The following is a 21,794-nucleotide window of genomic DNA, read 5'->3' on the forward strand; positions in this document are numbered from 1 at the left end:
AACTGCTGTGTAATTACTTAATGACTCGACAAACACAAACTACTCAATACAACAAACTTTATTAGTACACATGGCTGTGTACCTGTATAAAATGCATCAAGAGACTTAACCAATATTATCATCCCTCATTCAGAGAATTTAACAAGGCTGGTTTAACCAAAGGTGTCACATCACAGGCAACAAAAACTCAGACCAAAACTGGAGGTACTGGGAAATTAGTATACATAAATTGGCAGGATTAAATGAACTAATATCATGTTAATAAGTGTGGATAATATAAATCAGAAATACAGGGCGCAGGTAAATAGTCACAGATATAAGAACTGTAGAGGATGTTGGAAGCACATGACTGTAGGTGTTGAAATATTTGTCTTGGCTAAAGTAAAGGATCAGTGCATTGCTGTTGGCTGGAAAGTGGTTGAACTGTCAGGATCTGGGACCTTTAAAAACACTCCTTTCATGGTTTCGGAGTAAATAAGAAGCCATTTTAATCTGTGTCTATGAATGTGGCAGAAATGTGCAGACGTAAGGTTTCCATCCAACAGTGTTAGTAGGTTAATAAACTACAGTTTACTTGGCTAGATTGAGTTAATGTACATCCTCTACAGACAGTAGATACAGTATATGGCATTTAATTATTAACAGTAGGTTTTAAATGCAGTGAAATAAAGAGACAACAGGAGGAAGTCATGGGTCGTGTTGGTAAAACTGTATGGGACAGACAAATACTCAAGCACCGATGTCTTTTCTGGTTGGCTTGTTTGGTTGCTGGAAAACGAACCCCCTCCGTTTTTCCAACTTTAAATAGTGAAAGGGGTTGTAATGGAGTACTCTACAGGTAGAGGAAGTGTAGCCCTTACAGCCTGATGCCCACGTCTCTGCCTGCTCACAGCTCATCGCTGGGGTGACTTCGTTTAAAGGCATCACCTGTCAGCCTCTCCTGTGCCTCCTTCATACTGGACACAACTGAGAAACAGAGGAGACCAAAGGACAAATTAGCGACTACTTCAGGTCTACCTGCATTTATATCAGCATGCATTTCAAGTGGTTACAGTGTCAGCTCTTACCTTGGTCTGCATTGCTGTAAAAGTACTTGTAGTTGGGGTTTCCGTTTTTGTTTGTGATTTCAGGGTGGACTTGGCCACTGGGATCTGTTAGGGGGTATGAGGTTTGTTCAGTTTATTAAAATACAGAAAACCAGCCATTACTGTACCCATAAATAATTTAAGTCATTAGATCAATATCTGACAAACATTAAAACGTTTTTTGTTCAACCAAGTGTCCCATACCCAGGAGGCACTTCAACTCACTTTTTTGGGGGATTTGTGTCTTTATTTAATGGTGGACACTTCAAAAAACAACATAGAAATAAGTCACTAAAATCAAACCATGGAATAAATATCAACCCTCTACTGCATCCTACTGATATTCTTGATATTCTGAGAGAGTGGGAAAGGAGAGTTACTGTCCAATCTGTTCCAGAAACTCCATTTGTTCTGTGCATGGGTGAAAATATTACTTCCTATTATTAGTATTTGTAAGCAGTTTATACTGGTTCCTGAAAAGAACTGATTGTTACTTTTAGAACATTTTTTTCACCAAACAACCACATAAGCAGCTAATGTTGGCCACTGAAATAACAGCGGCTTGGCAATAAATGTAGGATAAATGAAGGGGAAATTATAAAAAAAAAGTATAGGTTATTTTATATAAAGGTTATATTAAGGCCATATATAGGTTATTTTTCTATAACTTTAAGGGCTTTTGAGAAACACTTGACTTGAGTCAGTTAGGTTAAGAAAATATAGCTACTGTTGTATGTCACACACAAAAAAACTAATACTACTTAAGTTATTTGACTCTTCAATTTCATCATTGTCCCCAAAAAAGTCTGCATGCAGGGACACACAAATGATACCATGTTTACGTAAAACTTTTTTTTTTTTAAAACAAAAAAGACTTGAATCATTTTTATTTTCACATGGAAGGCCACAGACTAATCAGTGACAAAAGGAGAAAGCAGCAGAAGTAGTGTCTTTTTTTTTTTTTTTTTACCCCGTGACTGCCTACTGCAGCTTCAACTTGACGTTTTAAGTCAACTCATTTTAGTTCAGGGGTCACATTTAGCCCAATGTGATTTCAAGTGGGCCGGACCAGTAAAACAGGCATAATTTATAAATTATATTTAAAATTTTTCTTAGTTTTAGTGGGAAAGTTAAATAACCATGTACACCTTGAAATATCTTTTTAAAAAATAAGTTCAATTTCAACAATATTATGTCGCAGCTTATTAGTAATACAACTTACAGATCACAGTGGATCGACAAATGCAGAAAACATTTGTAACAGGCATAATATTGTTAAAATTGCATTTATTTTTCTTAAGACACTTCAGGATTCTCATATTTGTTCAGGTTATTCACATTTTATTGTGACACGATATTTTTTACTTTTTTCACATTAAACCAAGGAGAAAATTTGGAGTTATCATTATTTATGGGTTATTATTTTACTTGATATCACATTGAGCTGTGTGTGGCCCCTAAACACCCTTCACGATTGATATTTTCAGTGTAAGTTTTGCACTTCTGAAATGTATCCAGCAGGCCAGATTTGACCATTTGGTGGACTGCTTTTGGCCTGCAGGTGTATGTTTGACGCCTCTGTTTTAAGTACACAGCAGTGAGTGGCACATATAGGTGATGTTTGACTCTGCATGCACTTTGTGTTTTAGTTTGTGAGTATTTATGAGGGACCTTTCACATTTTTTGACATGTTGTTAAAGATAAATGGTGCTCAGCTGCCACTGGTTCACTTACATGCGCTCAGTGAAACCACTTCAGCTTACCAACGCTGCCTACAGATTCCTAAGCCTCCTTATTAGAAAAAAGAAGTGTTCACGTTAACAGTGACTCAACCCCCTTCGTACCAAGGAAAAGAATCCGAGGAATGTATCCACCATCGGGGCTGAAAGCTGTATCACTTGGCTCCTCCTCATCCTGTTCAAATAGGACATAAATTATCTGCAGGCCTTGGACCACAACTATTTAAAAAAAGGAAAAAACTAAGCTACAAAAGGGCAAAAATATGACTCCAGATCTATTTAAATATGACATTTTCTTACCTCCAGGTTGACCATTACAAAGTTGTGTGCAAGTTCAGAGATTTGCTCAGACTCAGCAAATTTGGGCTTCAGTGCTGATAAAAAAAGGACAAATAACTAGTGAGCAGTTTTTATGTCACCTTCAAATCCAGGACAAATACTGCTGAATCACAGCAGAACACAGTGCTGATCCATCTTCAAAATGAAACTTGTTTGTACCATGGATACAGAGGAGAGTGGAGTTTGTCTGCAGTACATCAATAATCTCTTGTTTTCACACCACAGTTGCTTATTTTAGATGTTTGCAGAGTGGAAAAACAAACCTCATGCAGTCTGATATTCTCTTATCTACTGTGGAGACGGCACATGAGCGATAGTTCAACTCAAGTTCTTATTTTTTTAAAAATTATTTTTCTTTTTTTACAACTTAATTTATCATTTTTCCATATCAACAACATCAACATCATTAAAGCATTTCTTACAAAAGTTGAGAACTTGCCCCCCACCCCATCCAGGTAGCATCCCCACAAACACAAACACATCCACATAAACACTTGCGTATCAAACAGGCTCAAGTCTTTATTGTTTAGATCACTGGCCGATCAGCCATGAGCTATTGCAGTATTTTCCAACCTTGGGGTCGGGACCCCATGTGGAGTCGCCTGGAATTCAAATGGGGTTGCCTGAAATTTCTAGTAATTGATAAAAAAAAAAACATAATAAATTACTAATAAAAATTTCTTTTTTAATGATTTAATATATTTTTCATTATAATTAAAACACCACACATTTTTCCTACTAAAAATCAATTTCAAACAAAATGCAGGATATAATATCTGAGAGGGCATTTCTTGATTGACCTGATCATGTGACTGCATGCGTTACTACGCTTCAACCTGCCTGGACACAGTCGCAGTCAAAAAAAAAAAAAAAAAAAAAAAAAAAAACGGGCCGAACAGAGAATGGAAAGATTTCTTCGCCTGCCTGGTCCCGTTAAGACATCTCAAAGAGAAAGATGTTTGAATGTCTGGGGTTGCTAGAAATTTGCGATGTTAAAATGGGGTCACGAGCCAAAAAAGGTTGTGAACCACTGAGCTATTGTGAAGGCGCTGTGTCCGGCATTGTTGTCATCGTTTGCAATTTCTTCAAACACCTTCTCTGATGAAGCTACTGGTCATATTCATTTCAGATGTTAAATGGTGCTTCCTTGGAACAATGTCTACAAAGTTTGTTCACGGTTTTTAGATATTATTATTATTATTATTAATTTTTTTTTTTTTTTTTTTTTTTTTTACAATTTTCTGAAATATTAAAAAAATTGCTTTTAGTTATAAAGGTCCATATTTTCATGGTTCATAACATTGAAATGGTTACAGATATCAATATGGTTACTACTGAACACTGATAGGAAGTCATATATGGACTTTCATATAATTTGTTGGGTTCTTCTCCACTGAAAGTACCACCCACTTCTATTGGAAGATTGATCTCCTGCATCAAGACTGCAGGACTCTAACATAGTGGTAGAACCGGACAAACTTGCAAATTCAACTTGGTATCGATTCTTGATAGAACGTGCTGGTAAGCTACAGGGCCATTAGTCCTATTTTTTTGCTGTTGTTGTTGGGGTCTCAAAACCATAACGTAACCCCATCTTTTCTCCCAGCAGCCTCTCCAATATCAGACTGAGGCTAACAACCATATCATAGTGGCCCCGCCTCCTGCTCTAATTATCATTTCCTGTTTGTATTGTTTGTCTTGTTTGCTAACATTGCAGATTTAATTTTGGCAGAGCTCATAATCATGCAGACTGACATCAGTTCCAAAACTTGTGTTTCATTAATATTTTTTCTGTCTTCACCTTCAACCATTCAATTGTGCAACTGAAACATCAAACAACGGCCCAATTAAATGCTATTTTTGGCAACAATAACAGACCGAACTGGCTTTACTGACAACAATGACTCTCAGAGAGGTGGCTCATTCTGGAAATGTCACAGCACAACAAGATTTATTTTACATTATACCTTGATTTTAATGGTGTTTAATTTTATTTCTGATATTGTCTTGACCAAGTCTCCATGCTAAAAAAGATGTTGCTACCCTTAGTGTGGGAATGGGGGTACAGACAAAAAAATATCTTTATTTTTTTCCATTGTTATGATGGAATTGATGATATGGACAGATTTTTTTCTTCCTGCAAAAAGTCACGACAAAACAGCAAATAGTGGGGGGGAAAAAAAAGCACTAACCATAACTTTAAATAAAATTGTTTTCATTGTGATCGATTTCACCTCCAAGGAGCTGAAAGGTGAATGAATGACAACAACATACGGTCAAATATCAGGATGGCCTTTTCATTAAGTGCAGGCTTTTTTTCCTCTAGAAGTGACTGATTTTGTTCCAATTATTTTACTTGCATGGTTCAGTGCTCTGTCCTCAACTCTTCCTCCCCTAGAGCAACTTTCTCAATAAACTCAGTGTTTGGTAATAATTATAACAGATTAGATATCTATAGCGCTTTTAAAGGCACCCAAAGAGCTTTACATTATAGATCCATAATTCATTCATTCTCACATTCAGACTCTGGTGGTGGTAAACTATGTTTGTAGCCATGGCTGCCCTGGGGAGGGCTGACAGAAGCGTGACTGCCAATTCATAACCACCACATTCATACAGCAGTGTGAGTGACACTGGAGGCATGGGTGAAGTGTCTTGCCTAAGGATACAACGGCACATGACTAGGACAGAGCGGGATTTGAACTGCCAACCCTACGGTTTGGACAACCTGCTCTACCTCCTGAGCCATGGCTGCATGGTAGTTGGTGAGGGTATTACACCTTTATGATGATACGACCCACAATAAAACAGAAGAAATGAGAGAGGAAGATAGGAAGTCAGTTTTGAGTACTTTTACAAACCATGGTAATCTGCTGCGTCTGTAGATAAACAGTTCCTTGTAGGGCAACAAAAATGATTCTAATTTACTTGTGATTATGCACTAATAACACAGAATTTTGATATTATATTATTTTATTTTATATTCAACCCCTACACTGGACTTTTGAAGTCTTGCAGAAAGTGTCATCTATCTTTATCTATTATTGCCATCAAGACATCTTCGCATTTGTTTAATTTGTAAGTAGAGGAGGAAGGTGTTATTTTACCTTTGCATGCCCCACACCAGCTCTTGTGGATGATGACCATGAGTGGCAACCCACTGAAGATACAAAAGAAAAAACAGAAGGGGGAAAGTTTGTCAAAAATGAAATGGCACTCTTATCAGCTCTACAGTATATTAAATCATAAACAATACAGACTTTTTCTTTGATGATACAATCTACAATATTACAATGTGCAGTTGATACAGAGTAAAGGGCTCTCACCAATATACAAGACTTATTATAATAACTGTTCCTACTTTACTCTTAAACATTTCTCAGTACTTACTTATCAATACTATTTTACTGAGTGCTACTTCATATAATTTTATATTTTAATCCTTACTTTTAATATTAAAATCCCTTATGCTGTTGGAGGACTAATACAGAGGTGTGAAACATACAGCCCGTGGACCAAAACCAGCCCACCAAAGAGTCCAATCCAGCCCGTGGGATGAATTTATAAAATGCAAAAATTACACTTAAGTGTAATTAACATCCTTGACTGTTATAGTCCTTGACTGTTATAGCCAAGCATGTTAAAATTATTTTTGTTCAAGGGCCACATACAGACCAATTCAATCTTGAATGGATCTTGTTTTAGTGTGAAAATGTAAAATTACAAAAAAAAGTTTACATTTACAAACTATTGTTCCACAAAAAAAACATGAATAACCTGAACAAATATGAACAACACAAAATATCTATAGAGAAGTGGAATTTTAACAATAATCTGGTGATTACTAAATGTTTTGTATATTTGTAAATCCACTGTGGATCTGGAAGTTGTAATGCACATGTGTAAATGATAAACTGAGGCATAATATTGTTAAAATTGCACTTATTTTTCAGGTTTTTCACATTTGTTCATGTTATGTTCCAGTACTGTTTATAAATGTGAACATTTTCATAGTGTAATTTTACTTTTTTCACTCTTAGAGAAAACTTTGGAGTTGACATTATTTATGGGTTCTTATCCAATTATTTTACTGGTCTGACCACTTGCCATTATATTACACCCCTGGACTAATAAGTAATTATGTTATCATGTACAGCTCCTAGTATCAACTGGCCTTTAGAAGTAAGAAGGCAGTTTTCGCTTTAGGCCTCATGGCAATAATTGCACAAAAGCCACTGCACCAGAATATGAGGAAGTATTTTACATGTCAGGTCTCACCTAGCTTCTGCTTCTTTTTTGCCATCATCCAGCGTCCTCCAGTGGATGTTGTTTCCAAACCCTGCAGGAGAATCAAGAAAAATGAGCACAGCAGCAGTAGCACTGAGCACTGTGAGAATGGTGTTAAGTTTCTGCAACAGGCAGGTCTGCCCTAAATACAACGTCAAAAGGCAAAAGTGTCAGGGAAACTATTGCAAATGTAACTGTGGTAATCCAATACCAGGAAGGTCTGATTCTGAAACTGCTAGGCCTACTAGTGGCCTTCAGATAAATATGTCAATAGAAGCTCCATTGTCATGTGTCCTCTTTGTATGCAAAGGGTGTATTCTTGATTTTATCTATTTTCACCAACTGTACCTTTCATGTAGTTCAACTGTGTTATATTTTAATCATTAAAATATGAATAAGTTACTGATTCTACCCTCCTATTGTAAGTGTGTTATCTTTTACATGGTACAGGATCATCATATAATTAAATTGGCTGAAACAACCTGTTTTCTTTCTTTCTTTCTTTCTTTTAGCTATTAAACGCCTAAGTAGTTAGAACAATCCTTGTCTCTTAGAATTCAAGTTCACAGCCCGGAGATGCTTTTGATAACGCAAAAAAGCAGTGACTCCTCAGCATTCTTTTCTGATCATTTTTTATCCCATTAAATGATAAAATAGTGACAAATAGTCACAATCAAATTTCCACATATATTTGTTTCAGTGTTATCTGAAATGTTTTGCTCTTTTCTCAACCCTTCGTGACAAACATCTGATCAGTGCATTTTTGAATGTTCAACACGTTCACTCTGCTTACATAAAGTTTAGAAGAATGCATGAAAATATCTTGTCTGTCTAATACTTCCTGCACCGTTAAATAGTCTGTCTATTATAGTCCATATTATTGTATTTCTATATCATTGTGCTTTTTTTTTTTTTTTTTTGACTGATTCAAAGCCGTAACATGCTTGTACCTTGAGCTGTCATTCATTTTCCTCTAATGTGCATTTATACATTATGCTCAATGAATACTGATCATCTCTGAGTAAACACGTTCCTCGGAATGTATTATTAGTCTGAATCTGGAAACAGGAACACGGGGGGCGGGGGGGGGCAAAATTAAAAACACGTCAGCTTAAGTAAAGTACAGGAAATTAAGAATTCAGGTGTGGCTGAAAAAATACAGGGCACACCTTGTCACTAGAACTACGTGTGCAGGATCCTGGTTTAATGCTCCGGGATGCGGACACAAAGACAGCGGGAATATCAATGACCATGTCCTGTTCACACTCGCTCCACTTCACAAATTAACTCCAACACTTGAACTCACCTCGGCTGCTCGCTGCCGCCGCTGAGATCACATCCTGAAAACACGACAGAGACAAAAACACCTGCAAAAACGAGAATAATACCATTTTCAGCACGGATGTTTGCATTTCAGCTGGCCTTTCCCTCACAGATGCGGCGGCTGGCAGACAGGTAATGGCAGTGACTGCTGCTGCTTAACATGCGACCCGGATGTTCAATATATGCCTTTCACTGTAAGAGTCCGTCTTGTGAGGCGGGAGCGGGGTGTGTGTGGGCGTGCGCGCGTGTGCGAGCGTCACCTCCCTCCTCCTCTTCCCATTGGACAGCTGTTCACATGACATCACATCCACACAACCGCGTGCTCCTTGTCTGTGGTGTAAATGATCAAGTTATACTGCGAAATGCAAGTAAAAAACCGGAAACTTACATGATATCAACAATGTAAAAGCATCAAATAAAATGTAAATGGTTTGATCTTGGCATTCCAAGTACTGAAATTTTGCTTGAATATTATATAGAATATAATTCACACCTTGTTAAAAATTAAATGTTTTTTTATTTGAAATAACATATTATCACGTCTTATTAATGTCATATTATGAAATACTAAACCGGAAGTGTGTTTAATCACTGCGGCCTTCCTCGAGCTTTAGCTTTGCTGCTTCACCCTCGTTAGTATCGAGACAAGACTTGAACACACTGTCAGTTAAATCTTCTTTAAGAGGTAAATAATCATTATTTTCTCATCTACCTGTCCGAGACGATTTATTTTTACCATTCTAGTGACGTTGCTGTTGGTTGTTTAGTTAGTAAAAAACAAAAACCTTAGTCTATTATCTTGTTTTTTTAGCCACCATGCTAATACTAGCTATACTAGCTTTCTAGTAAGCACCCTAAATCGAGTAAAATTAAATATGAATGCCATTTATAACTTGTACTCTCATATAGTGATAATTCTAATGTAGCAGTTAGTTAACGTGTATTAGCTCTCATCCAGGCGTGAATAAAACTGTGAGCTGAGCCCTTTAGCAGTTTTCTAGCTCGTTGCTAATGAAAATGTGGAGCTGATTAATGCTGTTCTTTATTTACTGCATTTTAAGGGGTCACGTGTTTCTTTATCAAATTGTGTGTTATTGAAGTATGTTGTCGTTATTTGGTTGTTTGTTTTATGATTTAGAGAACTGTAAGACTATTGTGTGTGTGTGTATATATATATATATATATATATATATATATATATATATATATATACATATATATATATATATATATATATATATATATATGTATATGTATAATTTTTTATTTATTTACACAGAAACACCATGAATCAAGAGAAACTTGCCAAACTTCAGGCACAAGTCCGGATAGGTGGAAAGGTACAGTATACCTCATCAATTGGTTTATATGCAGTGGCGTTGGTTTCTCAGTAAGGAGTTAGCTGTGTTGTCTGTCATTGGTCATTTGAAGAAGTGTGATGGTATGCAGCATCTGTCAGGCCTTTCCTCCTGACCTCAGCAGTCCCTTTATAATGGAGAACTCTGGCCCCTGCCTTTGTCCTGGTTCACTGGCATTCTTTACCTCATTCACACACTTGGTGGCGTTATTTGTGCTATTAGTGAAAGAATGTCTCTGTGCCTCTTATGTTTTTTGGTCAGTAGATCAAGTCAAAAGTAACTAATTATGTACATCTGTCAACTTGAAGGGTACAGAGTCCACAATGCAATTCAATTCAACTCCCAACTCAACTAAATGCTGTATCACAGTGTCAGAAGGGCCTTTAAGTGCATCTGATCCAAAATTTCAAGTGGTTGGTCTGTGGCTCATGCCCTTCCCTTCCTGCCATGTTTCATTCTAAATTGGTGCAGCAGTTTTTATGCTGTCTGCCAGTAAACAAGCAATCAAATCAATAAATAGACATGGTGGAACTGCATTTAATCCTTGGGAAACAGGTGGAAATAAGTAGAATAAAATCAGGTGCTCAGGTTCTATTGATTTATTAAGACTTGAATCAAATGGCAGTTAGATTATTTGAGAAAACCAATCAAATTTGCTGTATACAATACCGACATGCACATATGGAGCTTCATCACAGCATGTACGTTGTGTTTGATCAGTGTCAAATTTGACTTGGTCTTCCTCCTTAGTTTATGGTTTCAGGTTCTTGTAATCTTGTAGAATTTGTTAAAACTGTATCATCTTTTGCATTATATAATTTTGTGGGATTTCCCCTCCTCTTATAGCGTGGCACCCCAGCCATTTTGATTGTAGATAAACAAATACTGTAACACATTCCAAATAATATGTCTTAGGTTATTAGATAATGTGCTGTGTTAACCAGATCTATTCTTATGTTTGTAACTCCATCACGACTGTTGTTTTTAAAAGACAGAATTTAAACACTATTAAAACACTATCCCGTATAGATGAAATAAAGACTGTGTCATAGACTCTACTTGACATTTAGACTGTTTCAGTGAACTAATCCTTTGTGGCAACAACACCTGTTCTTTTCGACAGGGAACAGCCCGCAGGAAGAAAAAGGTTGTTCACAAAACGGCAACAGCTGATGACAAAAAACTTCAAGGCTCTTTGAAGAAACTGGCAGTGAACAACATTGCTGGGATAGAAGAGGTGAGATGACAAGATTCCAAGAAAACACATCTGTATTTCATTAAAGCTGCATTGTTTTGATATATTTTATTTGTATGAAGTGATGAATTTTTCATTATTAGACTCATGTTAGATAAAAGAGAAAGAAAATCAAACTAGGCTGGTTTCTTCAATTATGCAATCCTTTGCTTTAGTGTTTAGTTTGTCACAACATGTTATTGCACAAAGAGAAAGATTAATGTTGAGGGTCTTAATGTAACTGATATATTTTGCAGTAAATTGAATAAATTGTTAATAAACCTCGACTTTTCTGTTTAATTATTTGTAACTGGAGCTGATGCTATTAGAGCACTTTTACCTTTATGTATAAACAATGCAAGATTGTTTTAGGTGTGAAACTTGATTTAAATAATGTCATGGTATGAGAGCTGCTAAAGCTGTTTTTTTTTTCCATTTAGGTGAATATGATGAAAGACGACGGGACAGTAATCCACTTCAACAATCCCAAAGTGCAGGCGTCTCTGTCTGCCAACACCTTTGCCATTACAGGCCACGCTGAGACCAAGCAGCTGACTGAGATGCTGCCAGGCATCCTGAGCCAGCTGGGAGCCGACAGCCTCAGCAGCCTGCGCAAGCTGGCTGAGCAGTTCCCACGGCAATGTGAGTGTACACAAACATCAGAAGAGGCCTGTGCACATGAGTGGCCAAGTGATATTACTACACTTCCTAGTTTTTATGTAGGAATCACTAAACTCTCTTGAATGCTCATAAATCTCTCACACTGCCTTCCACGTATTGCCCATATTGTGCAGTCATGTTTCTCCAGTAGTTCAGAATAGACTTCCGCTTCTGCTTTTTCCAATCAGTAGTGGATGGCATCCTGTTTTGAGGCACATTTCTGTCACATACTACACTTTGAGTGTGGACCAGAGTTAATCAAAGACTGTTTTGGCCTTTGAGGGTAATCGGTAGCCTGCAAGTACGTCACTAGATGTCAGTAAATATCACACAATGGACCCTTGGTGTAAATGATCACATGGCAACTTTAAAATTATTTGTGATATTATAGGAATACGACAATAAGAAAATATTAACCTTATACTAGACAACACTGCAGTATGTAATCAGAGCAGCACTGTAATGTGATAGAAATGGAGATGAAAAAGATGGATGGTTAGAGAAAACATCCAAGTACAACAAAGAAGATCATCACCATTATGGAAATCACTTATTGGATATAATCTTTGGTTTTTCTAGTTTACTGTTGAAGCTGTCAAAGAGAGACATTTCTATAGAAAGATTTAAAGGTGCGGGAGACTTTCGTGACCAATTTTTCATCAAATCTGTAAAACCTCAGTCATAGCCTAAGTATCACAAATCTGTAAATCTTTCTGTGATTACTCACCTGAATCTCTTGTGTCACAGTGAACAATTTCGAAGTGCCATCCACCATAGACAAACCATGTGTTTACAAACAGAGCTGGGAGGTAACTCGGGCATCTTCGGAATTTTGTCGTGACGTGCATTGTGGGAAATGGAAGTTCGCGCAGCCGCCTAGCAGCGTCAGTAGCAGTGCAGCCATATGATATTATATGGCTGCAACAAACACGACCCAGAAATGGCTGAAACGTGGAATTGGCTGGAAGAATATGCATAGAGGGAAGGGAGCTTCTGCATCATGTCTGTAGCGGGTGCCTCTGCCAGGTGGCTGCGCGAACCTCCATTTCCCACAATGCATGTCGCAACAAAATTCTGAAGATGCCTGAGTTACCTCCCGGCTCTGTTTACTGTGATGCAAGAGATTCAGGTGAGTAATCACAGAAAGACTTACGGATTCGTGATACTTAGGCTATGACTGCGGTTTTACAGATTTGATGAAAAATTGGTCACGAAAGTCTCCCGCAGCTTTAAGCTACTGGGATGAAATTCTAAATAAAGCTATGAAATTTAAAACAAAACTCACTAATGGAAAAATATGGTTATAAGATATTGACTTTAGTTTTTTATCACATTTTACTTTGTCGTTTGGTATCATGTTTGCATTTATACAGAGTAAGATATTCATTTTGTTTTAGAAGGCTGTCTCTAAATCACAGGTTTGGTCTGGTGGCTTGAAATTGAAGCTTATGTGGAAGTACCTGACAGTATAACACTGCTGATTGTGACTAGATGTTGGGATACAACTAAACACCTTTCCAAAAATGCCAGGTCAATAATTCATTTTATTTGGACTCACTATTAAGTGTACTGCTCTAAATAGAGCTAATGCTGTGTTGGACTTTCTGAGCTTATGCTTATGACCTCTGTCAGGAGGTATTGTGATCACTTTGCTTTGTGTGTGTGCATGCGTGTTTGCGTGTTTGTTTGTTTGCCCCCCCCCCCAATGCCACCAAAATGTAATCATTTCTTCCTTGTGCCAGTATCAACATTTCCTGAAAATTTCATGCAAACCCATCCATAACTTTTTGAGTTATCTTGCTAACAAACAAACACGCACGCACGGGAGGTAGATCCGACTTGGCGGAGGTCTGCGCTCTCCGAGTGCTTTTCTTGTTTTCTTTTTTTTTTAATGAAACTCTTTTTATTTCTTAATATTCCTAATTTAATGCTCAGCGGTAGTTGTGGTTCCAATTACACTAACAACATTGTCACATGACTTTGTTACAAAACACTACCACTTTATTGTGTTGGTTACCTAGCATTTTGCATTAGCTCAGCTATGATCCTTTTTGTTCCCCCAGCTCCCCTTCATTTGTCCAAATATGGTCCCATGGTCCCAGTTTATATGCTAATTAATTCAAGGACATGAAAAACTGCAGGCCTGGATGATGCATTTTGGAAACCATCCGAACAGTAGTTAAAGTAAAACTGGCTCAAACACAGAAGACAAAGACACACTGTAGAAACAAAGATTAATGGGGCACTTCATACAGATGTGTTAATGGATTACTTTTTAGCAGTGATGCAGATTACAACAGTAAAGGTGACTGAAAGAAAGTAGATGACACTGACAGACAGTGAAGAAAAAAGACCAGAAAAGACAATGCTGAAAGAGCAAAAACAGCAGCTGAGGAAATTGACGGATTGATTGTTCATTAAGGTGTCCTGTTACATTTGTCCGGCTCACTGTCTGAACATTTTTCAGCTTGAATTTAGATGAAAATGAAGGCAGTAAAGTGATGAGGGGAGAATTTTAACATGTCATCCCCACTAATCATGTTAAGTGAGGACAGCTCTGCAGTGGAGGAGGAGGCATCCAGTTTTATCCCAAAATGTTTGCACAATGTGAAGTGGCCTTTTCAGAAAGATTCAGCAGAACAAGAAGTTAAAGGTCCAGAGTATAAGATTTTGGAAAATCTAATTACAGAAATGGAATGTAATATTCAAAGTTTTCTTTCATTAGTATATAATCACCAGCAAATAAGAACCATTACATCATTAAACATTACAGACTAAATCTTCAGGAAAACACAGCAGGCATAAAAGTTTGAGTAGTGATCTTGCAACTTTGTAATAGGCAGCTGCTGTAAAAATATATGTAATATGCACTGGCTCACAAAGTGTTATGAAGGTTACGGTAGCAAAATTTTGACTTTTCACTCTTTTGGATATATTTTTTTAATTGCAGCAATGGACATGAAAGCAGTCAAGGAGGAGATTGCAGAGGAGGAGGATGACGATGTACCAGGTAAAGACACAACTACCATCTCAGCCAACCCTGTTGGCTCATCTCATAGATTTAAAAAATAATAATAATATGAAAACTTGCATTTGTGACACCTTGCAAAATCCAAACATTCCTCAGCTTTAAATTTGTTTCAGGTTTGGCCTCAAAACTAAATTTCATCATTATTATGTGTATACTAAACCTCAAAGTTTGATTATTTTTCAATGGATCGGTGTAAAATTTGTACTGATGGTGCTGTTCCTCTAAATAGTTAATTGTGAGTAAAAACTAACAATTTGTTACTTAATCTTTCATATTTAAAATTAATATATCCACCAGTTTTCACACCCTTGCAACCAAATTTGATTGTATTAAGTTTTCTTAAAGCTCCATTAAATGAAGAAGTGATTTAGTCTGGTACAAAACACGGGTGTTGCTAAATGCAGCTAAAGAGCTGAAAAAAAAAATTATATTTTCCTAAAAATGTGTTGGATTTCTATGAAATCTATACTGTATTGCCAAAAGTATTTGCTCACCTGTCTTGACTCGCATATGAATTTAAGTGACATCCCATTCCTAGTTTATGGGGTTCAATATGATGTCGGTCCACCCTTTGCAGCTATAACAGCTTCAACTCCTCTGGGAAGGCTGTCCACAAGGTTTAGGAGTGTGTTCATGGGAATTTTTGACCATTCTTCCAGAAGCGCATTTATGAGGTCACACACTGATGTTGGACAAGAAGGCCTGGCTCTCAGTCTCCGCTCTAATTCATCCCAAAGGTGTTCTATCAGGTTGAGGTCAGGACTCTGCAGGCCAGTCCAGTTCATCCACACCAGACTCTGTCATCCATGTCTTTATGGACCTTGCTTTGTGCACTGGTGCACAGTCATGTTGGAAGAGGAAGGGGCCAGCTCCAAACTGTTCCCACAAAGTTGGGAGCATGGAATTGTCCAAAATGTCTTGGTGTGCTGAAGCATTCACAGTTCCTTTCACTGGAACTAAGGGGCCAAGCCCATCTCCTGAAAAACAACCCCACACCATAATCCCCCCTCTACCAAACATTACACTTGGCACAATGTGGTCCGACAAGTATCGTTCTCCTGGCAACCGCCAAACCCAGACCCGTCCATCAGATTGCCAGATGGAGAAGCGCAATTGGTCACTCCAGAGAAGGCGCCTCCACTGCTCTAGAGTCCAGTGGCGGAGTGCTTTACACCACTGCATCCGGCGCTTTGCATTACACTTGGTGATGTATGGCTTGGATGCAGCTGCTCGGCCATGGATACCCATTCCATGAAGCTCTCTGCGCACTGTTTTTGAACTAATCTGAAGGCCACATGAAGTTTGGAGGTCTGTAGCGATTGACTCTGCAGAAAGTTGGCGACCTCTTCGCACTATGCGCCTCAGCATCCGCTGACCCCGCTCTGTCAGTTTACGTGGCCTACCACTTCGTGGCTGAGTTGCTGTCATTCCCAAACACTTCCACTTTCTTATAATACAGCTGACAGTTGACTGTGGAATATTTAGGAGCGAGGAAATTTCACGACTGGATTTGTTGCACAGGTGGCATCCTATCACAGTTCCACGCTGGAATTCACTGAGCTCCTGAGAGCGACCCATTCTTTCACAAATGTTTGTAAAAGCAGTCTGCATGCCCAGGTGCTTGATTTTATACACCTGTGGCCATGGAAGTGATTGGAACACCTGATTCTGATTATTTGGATGGGTGAGCCAATACTTCTGGCAATATAGTGTATTTTGGGAAAGGGTTGACATTCACGGCAGAAACAAACAGTTTAAAGAAGTTTTTTTAAAAAATTGTTAACTTTTTGTATGCTTCACTGGCTGGAATAATAATAATAATAATAATAATTAGGCCTGTAACGCCACACATATCGAACCGAACCGTTTCGGTACGCACCTGTTCAGTTCGGTACACAGCTCTACTGAAACAGCACAGTATGTTGAGAAAAAGAAAAAGGAACGAAAGACGTTGTTCGATGCGGAACTTTAAATCCATGCAAGTTCCACACAAACATATTGAAGGAGCGCACATTGACCCAAAATAAGAAATAGCAGCTGCCATAAGGTAAAAAAAACCCAAAACAAATATGATGTCAACCTGGAAGAAAGAGATTGAAGACCTTCCTCCATCATTACAGTCCTATTTGGGATCAGTTCAGGTCCTGGTGAAAGACAACAACGGGGAAAGAGACAGTGATAAGACGAACGTTGTTTACTGCCTATGAACTACGGTAGTTCTCAAACACTTGCACTAGCTCTGTCTGTTTGTCTCTCTCTCTCACACACATACACTCACACTGTATAATAGAGGAGTAGAACCCGGGAGTTGGACGTTGAAAGTATGTAAAGTTTCACTTTCGTTTCACGCCAGCAATAGTTATGTTAGTTATGGACTGCACCCCCACGTATATAACTGCCCCCCCACTAGGAGGAAAATAATACCCCCCCCCCCCCCCCGTGTTTTTGACAAATCGCACCCTGCACACAGACACAAGTACACATAGTGGTCTAAATAGTTTGTAAGTTGACCTTGAATAAATAATTTGGTTAATTTTGTTGTCAATGTTGCTCTTAAGTGTGTTAAAAGAGAATATGAGTTTGCCCTTTTGTTAATGTTGCACTTCATGTGATTTTTTGTTGTTTCTTCAAACTACCTTTCAGGGAAAAATGCAATACTAATGTTTAAAATACATTTCGTAATATTTCATTTATTTTATTTTCTATTTGATTTATAGCAGCAGAATTATATTATTCCTGTTTTTCTATATTCTGTTGTCGCCAAAAATCGGGGGAAAAATGTTCAAAAATTCATAAATGCATTAAAGACATTTTGAGGGGTTTTCTTTCTTCCCGTACCAAACCGAGAAAAAAAAATCAACTGTGGCTTTCAAAACTGAAAACGTACTGAACCAAAAATTTTGTGTACCGTTATAAGCCTAATAATAATAGTAATGGATTAGATTTCTGTAGTGCTTTTCGAGGCACCCAAAGCACTTTACATTATTGATCCATTATTCATTCACGCTCACATTCACACTCTGGTGGTGGTAAACTCCGTTTGTTGCCGCAGCTCCCCTGGGGCAGGCTGACAGAAGAGTGGCTGCCAATTCACATCAAACAGCCCCTCCGACCACCACCAAACATTCATAAACCAGTGTTTTATATTCAGTGATATTATTTCATGTGGGTATGAAGTTGACCTCTAAGTTTTTGGTAATCATTCAACCTCCTTTCACTGAGTTCAAAAAACGTTTAAGTCACAAATTGTAATCATGGTAAATGCATAAAAACATAAGAAGTTGGTGGAAAAAAATGACTTCATTAGGTAAATACACAAAAACAAAGTGATGGGACCAGGCTAATCCATGGCTTGTTATCAGTTCTTAAGTTGTAGCCTCCCTAACATTCTGTGTGTGCTTTGAAGACAACCCCATAATGCACTGTGTTGTTTTCTCTCTTTCAGATCTCGTGGAGAACTTTGATGAAGCCTCAAAGAATGAAGCAAACTGATAAATAATGTTTTTTTTTTTTTAATCAGTCAGCCATTTAATCCTTTTCCTCAGTTGGACTCACAAAAGGCATTTCCTCCAATGGGGAAACTGTTGTTAAAGGTGCAGTGCACCATCTCCTGAGATGTGAACCACTTAGGTTTAGCCTGCCACCACAGCAAAACAACTACAACCAGCAGATACAGTAGGTTTGGATTCATTGTGGACACACCAGGATCTGTACGACTCTCAGCACCCAAAGGACTTCATGTGTTTAGAAATGAGCTTTCTACGTGGTTAAACATGGCATCTAGTATTTAAGAGATTGTATATCAAATTACAGTACAAGTGAATGAAGAATCCACTTTACATATAGTGGTGGTTATGAATTTAATAAAGCATTTTGGGCTAATGAGATTTCTTTCTATTCTTGGACTTTCAAGTTGAACACTAATTCAAATGATCAGAAAGCAGCAGTATTGTTTTTCCTGCAGGTGTTCAAGTAGTGTGTGAGGTCTCTATATGTTAAATATTTGTAACTGATGCTCGTTTTATAAATAGAATAAACACTCCAGCCTGTGAAAAGTTGCACAGCTCACCTTGTCTTTCAGACCTATTGGAAATCATAGAAAACATTTATTATAATATAAACTATTATTATGGTTAGTGTAAATTCTCTATCTACATTTTTATGTAGATCTGGGATTTTGATTAATAGTATTGTTTATTATAATTGATTATTTTATTTACGTTTCTATTTAAAAACTAAAAATTATCTACTGTATTGACTCTTTTCAGATAGTGTACAATATATTAAGGCTTTTTACATATTAAACCATCCAGATAAATAATGATCCGTTTGGCTAAATTTGCAGCAGTGTGTAATGCACTGAAGTGGGTGTTGAAGTAAGTAAGGGTTAACCGAGTTTGGGTGGGTTTTACGCATCACTATATCCCCGCCAAAACTGTCACATCCTGTTTCATTGATCATCTGCGACGCTCGGCTGTCCTCTGCTGCATCCTGCTCATCCACCCGTGGCCGCCGTGGTTCCGTGTAACAGGAGAGGTCTGACAAGGTTACGGGAGATGAATGCCATTTTGGCTCCTGGGTGTCGTACCGCGACGGGACGGAGACTGCGGACCCGCCCCGGGGCTCGCCACTCCACCTTCAGCCCGCTTTGAGCCAAAATGTCCCTCCTGCTGCTGCTGCTGCTGCGGTGGTGCACAGTGCACCGAGTGCAGGCTGGATGGAGGCGAGCAGTGAAACCTTAGAGAAGGTACGCACACAAACCGGAAACGGCGTGCTGCCGGATCACAAATAAAAGCCCAAGTCTAGTAAGTCTGAAAAATGGGATGGAAATATGTAGAATTATGTCGAACAGGGGTGTCAAACATGTGGCTTGTGGGCCAAAACCGGCCCACGAAAGGGTCCAATCTGGCCCATGGGATGAATTTGCAAAGTGCAAATGTTACACTGAAGATACTGACTGTAAATGGTATCAAAATTATTTTAGTTCAGGGGCCACATTCAGCCCAATTCCATCACAAATGGATCAGACAAGTCAAATAACAACATATCCCAAAAATGATGACAACTCCTTTTTTCTCTTTGTGTGCAGAAAGAAAAAAAAAACATGATGAAAATGTTTACATTTACAAACTATCCTTTCACAAAAAATGTGAATCACCTGAACAACCATGTAATTTCTTAAGAACAATAGGTGGAATTTTAATAATATTCTGCCTGTGATTGAATGTTTAATGCCTTTGTAGATCCACTGTGATCTGTAAGTTGTTATATATGAGTAAATGATGAACTGAGGCATATTGTTAAAATTGCACTCATATTTTTGCACTAAAACAGAGGAAAAAAACGTGAGTTATGTATATACATAGTGTATTATGTTATTATTTACTAGTCTGGCCCGCTTGAGATGAAACAGGGCTGTATGTGACCCTTGAACTAAAATTAGTTTGACGCCCTTGATGTAGAATGTAGTTGAGAGTCTGATTTCGACCAGCTCTATTATGTAAAGTGTCATGAGATAACTTTTGTTATGATTTGGCACTATTTAAATAAAATTTGATTGATTGATTGATTGATGGTTGTACATTTATAAAAGATATGTTAAGCCTTTATAGGGCACTCATTTAAATACTTTGAAATTCAAAATTTCAACCTTAGTGTGTTATTGAATGTTGTCATCTACCTCCTTGTTGGCTGGCATGACAACAGTCTCCTCTTGCCATAAAACATCCATGTAGTGCTTGCTAAAAAGTAAGCACATGCAATAAAACAACTGTTATAAGGTCATAAACTGACCAAAATCACTCATATTCTCTATTTACAGCTTCAAAATTTCTATAAAATCTTTCTGAATCACTGTATAGTTTTATAAAACCAACATGCTTCTTGAGCTCACTGAGGCATGGGATTGGTCCCATATTTAATGTCCGCAGAAATTACCAAAAGTGGTCATTTACCCGATAAGGGGTTAATCTAAGTACTTGTACAGTATTGATTGGTTTAACTCTTTGCAGATGATATTTTTCTGTCAAATTTTGAACATGAGATTTTCATATCTAACTTTAGCAATGTAAAAATATCAGTATTGAAAATCATCTTTCAAGAACGGTGGAAATCAATGAAGTGCATTATTATTTTATACTGTAGTATTGATAGTTTAAGCAATGGAAAGCATTGTCTTCACTCACTTTTACTCCATTCTATATTTGACTGCTACTGTGTCATATATTCAAAATCATGACTGAGTTGAATGGAATGTAACAATAATTATAAAGTTATAAAGCACATTGTGAACCAACCAACACTATACAAGTAACTGACAGAACATTCACTTACACTTATTGTAAATGAAAATTTTAAAACAATATGCTGTAAATTGAGAGGACCATGTGAACTTTGTAAGACAGGTACACTTGAGATTTTACTTTTTTTATGTAGAATTATGAACAAATTTTGACATCTAACTTTACTAATTTAAAAATACCAACATTTTCTTTCAAGTACAGTGTAAATCACTAAAGTACATTATTATTTTATATTATAGCACTGATAGTTTAAGGAATCAGAAACCATTTCCTCAGCTACTTTTACTCCATTCTTTATCTGACAACTATAGTGACAAATTATACACGCAACAGGAGCACATGTAATACTCATTTTATTGAATAAACTGTGCTGTAGAGTAGCTAGCTACATTTACTGAAACACACTCAATAATATTTCCCCTAACTAAACTTATCC

The 21,794-nt window shown here is 37.6% G+C and overlaps 2 protein-coding genes across 2 annotated transcripts; one reads left to right on the forward strand and one right to left on the reverse strand.

Moving 5' to 3' along the window:
- Positions 1–43: 43 nt before the first annotated feature.
- On the reverse strand, positions 44–8,948 carry txndc12 (thioredoxin domain containing 12 (endoplasmic reticulum)). The gene is made up of 7 exons (XM_030159673.1): positions 8,757–8,948; positions 7,442–7,502; positions 6,271–6,323; positions 3,125–3,198; positions 2,930–2,999; positions 1,068–1,151; positions 44–966 (listed from the first exon to the last, which is right to left on the reverse strand). The coding sequence occupies exons 1-7, from the start codon at positions 8,860–8,862 to the stop codon at positions 887–889; spliced, it is 528 nt and encodes a 175-aa protein (XP_030015533.1). The 5' UTR covers positions 8,863–8,948; the 3' UTR covers positions 44–886.
- Positions 8,949–9,392: 444 nt separating this feature from the next.
- LOC115437880 (transcription factor BTF3 homolog 4-like) lies at positions 9,393–19,111 on the forward strand. The gene is made up of 6 exons (XM_030161262.1): positions 9,393–9,458; positions 10,051–10,113; positions 11,255–11,368; positions 11,806–12,007; positions 14,976–15,035; positions 18,502–19,111. Exons 2-6 carry the CDS (start codon positions 10,060–10,062, stop codon positions 18,546–18,548), a joined length of 477 nt encoding a protein of 158 aa, XP_030017122.1. The 5' UTR covers positions 9,393–9,458; positions 10,051–10,059; the 3' UTR covers positions 18,549–19,111.
- The last annotated feature ends 2,683 nt before the right edge of the window (positions 19,112–21,794 follow it).

This window comes from Sphaeramia orbicularis, chromosome 17, assembly GCF_902148855.1.
Source record: "Sphaeramia orbicularis chromosome 17, fSphaOr1.1, whole genome shotgun sequence".
Lineage (NCBI taxonomy): Eukaryota > Metazoa > Chordata > Actinopteri > Kurtiformes > Apogonidae > Sphaeramia > Sphaeramia orbicularis.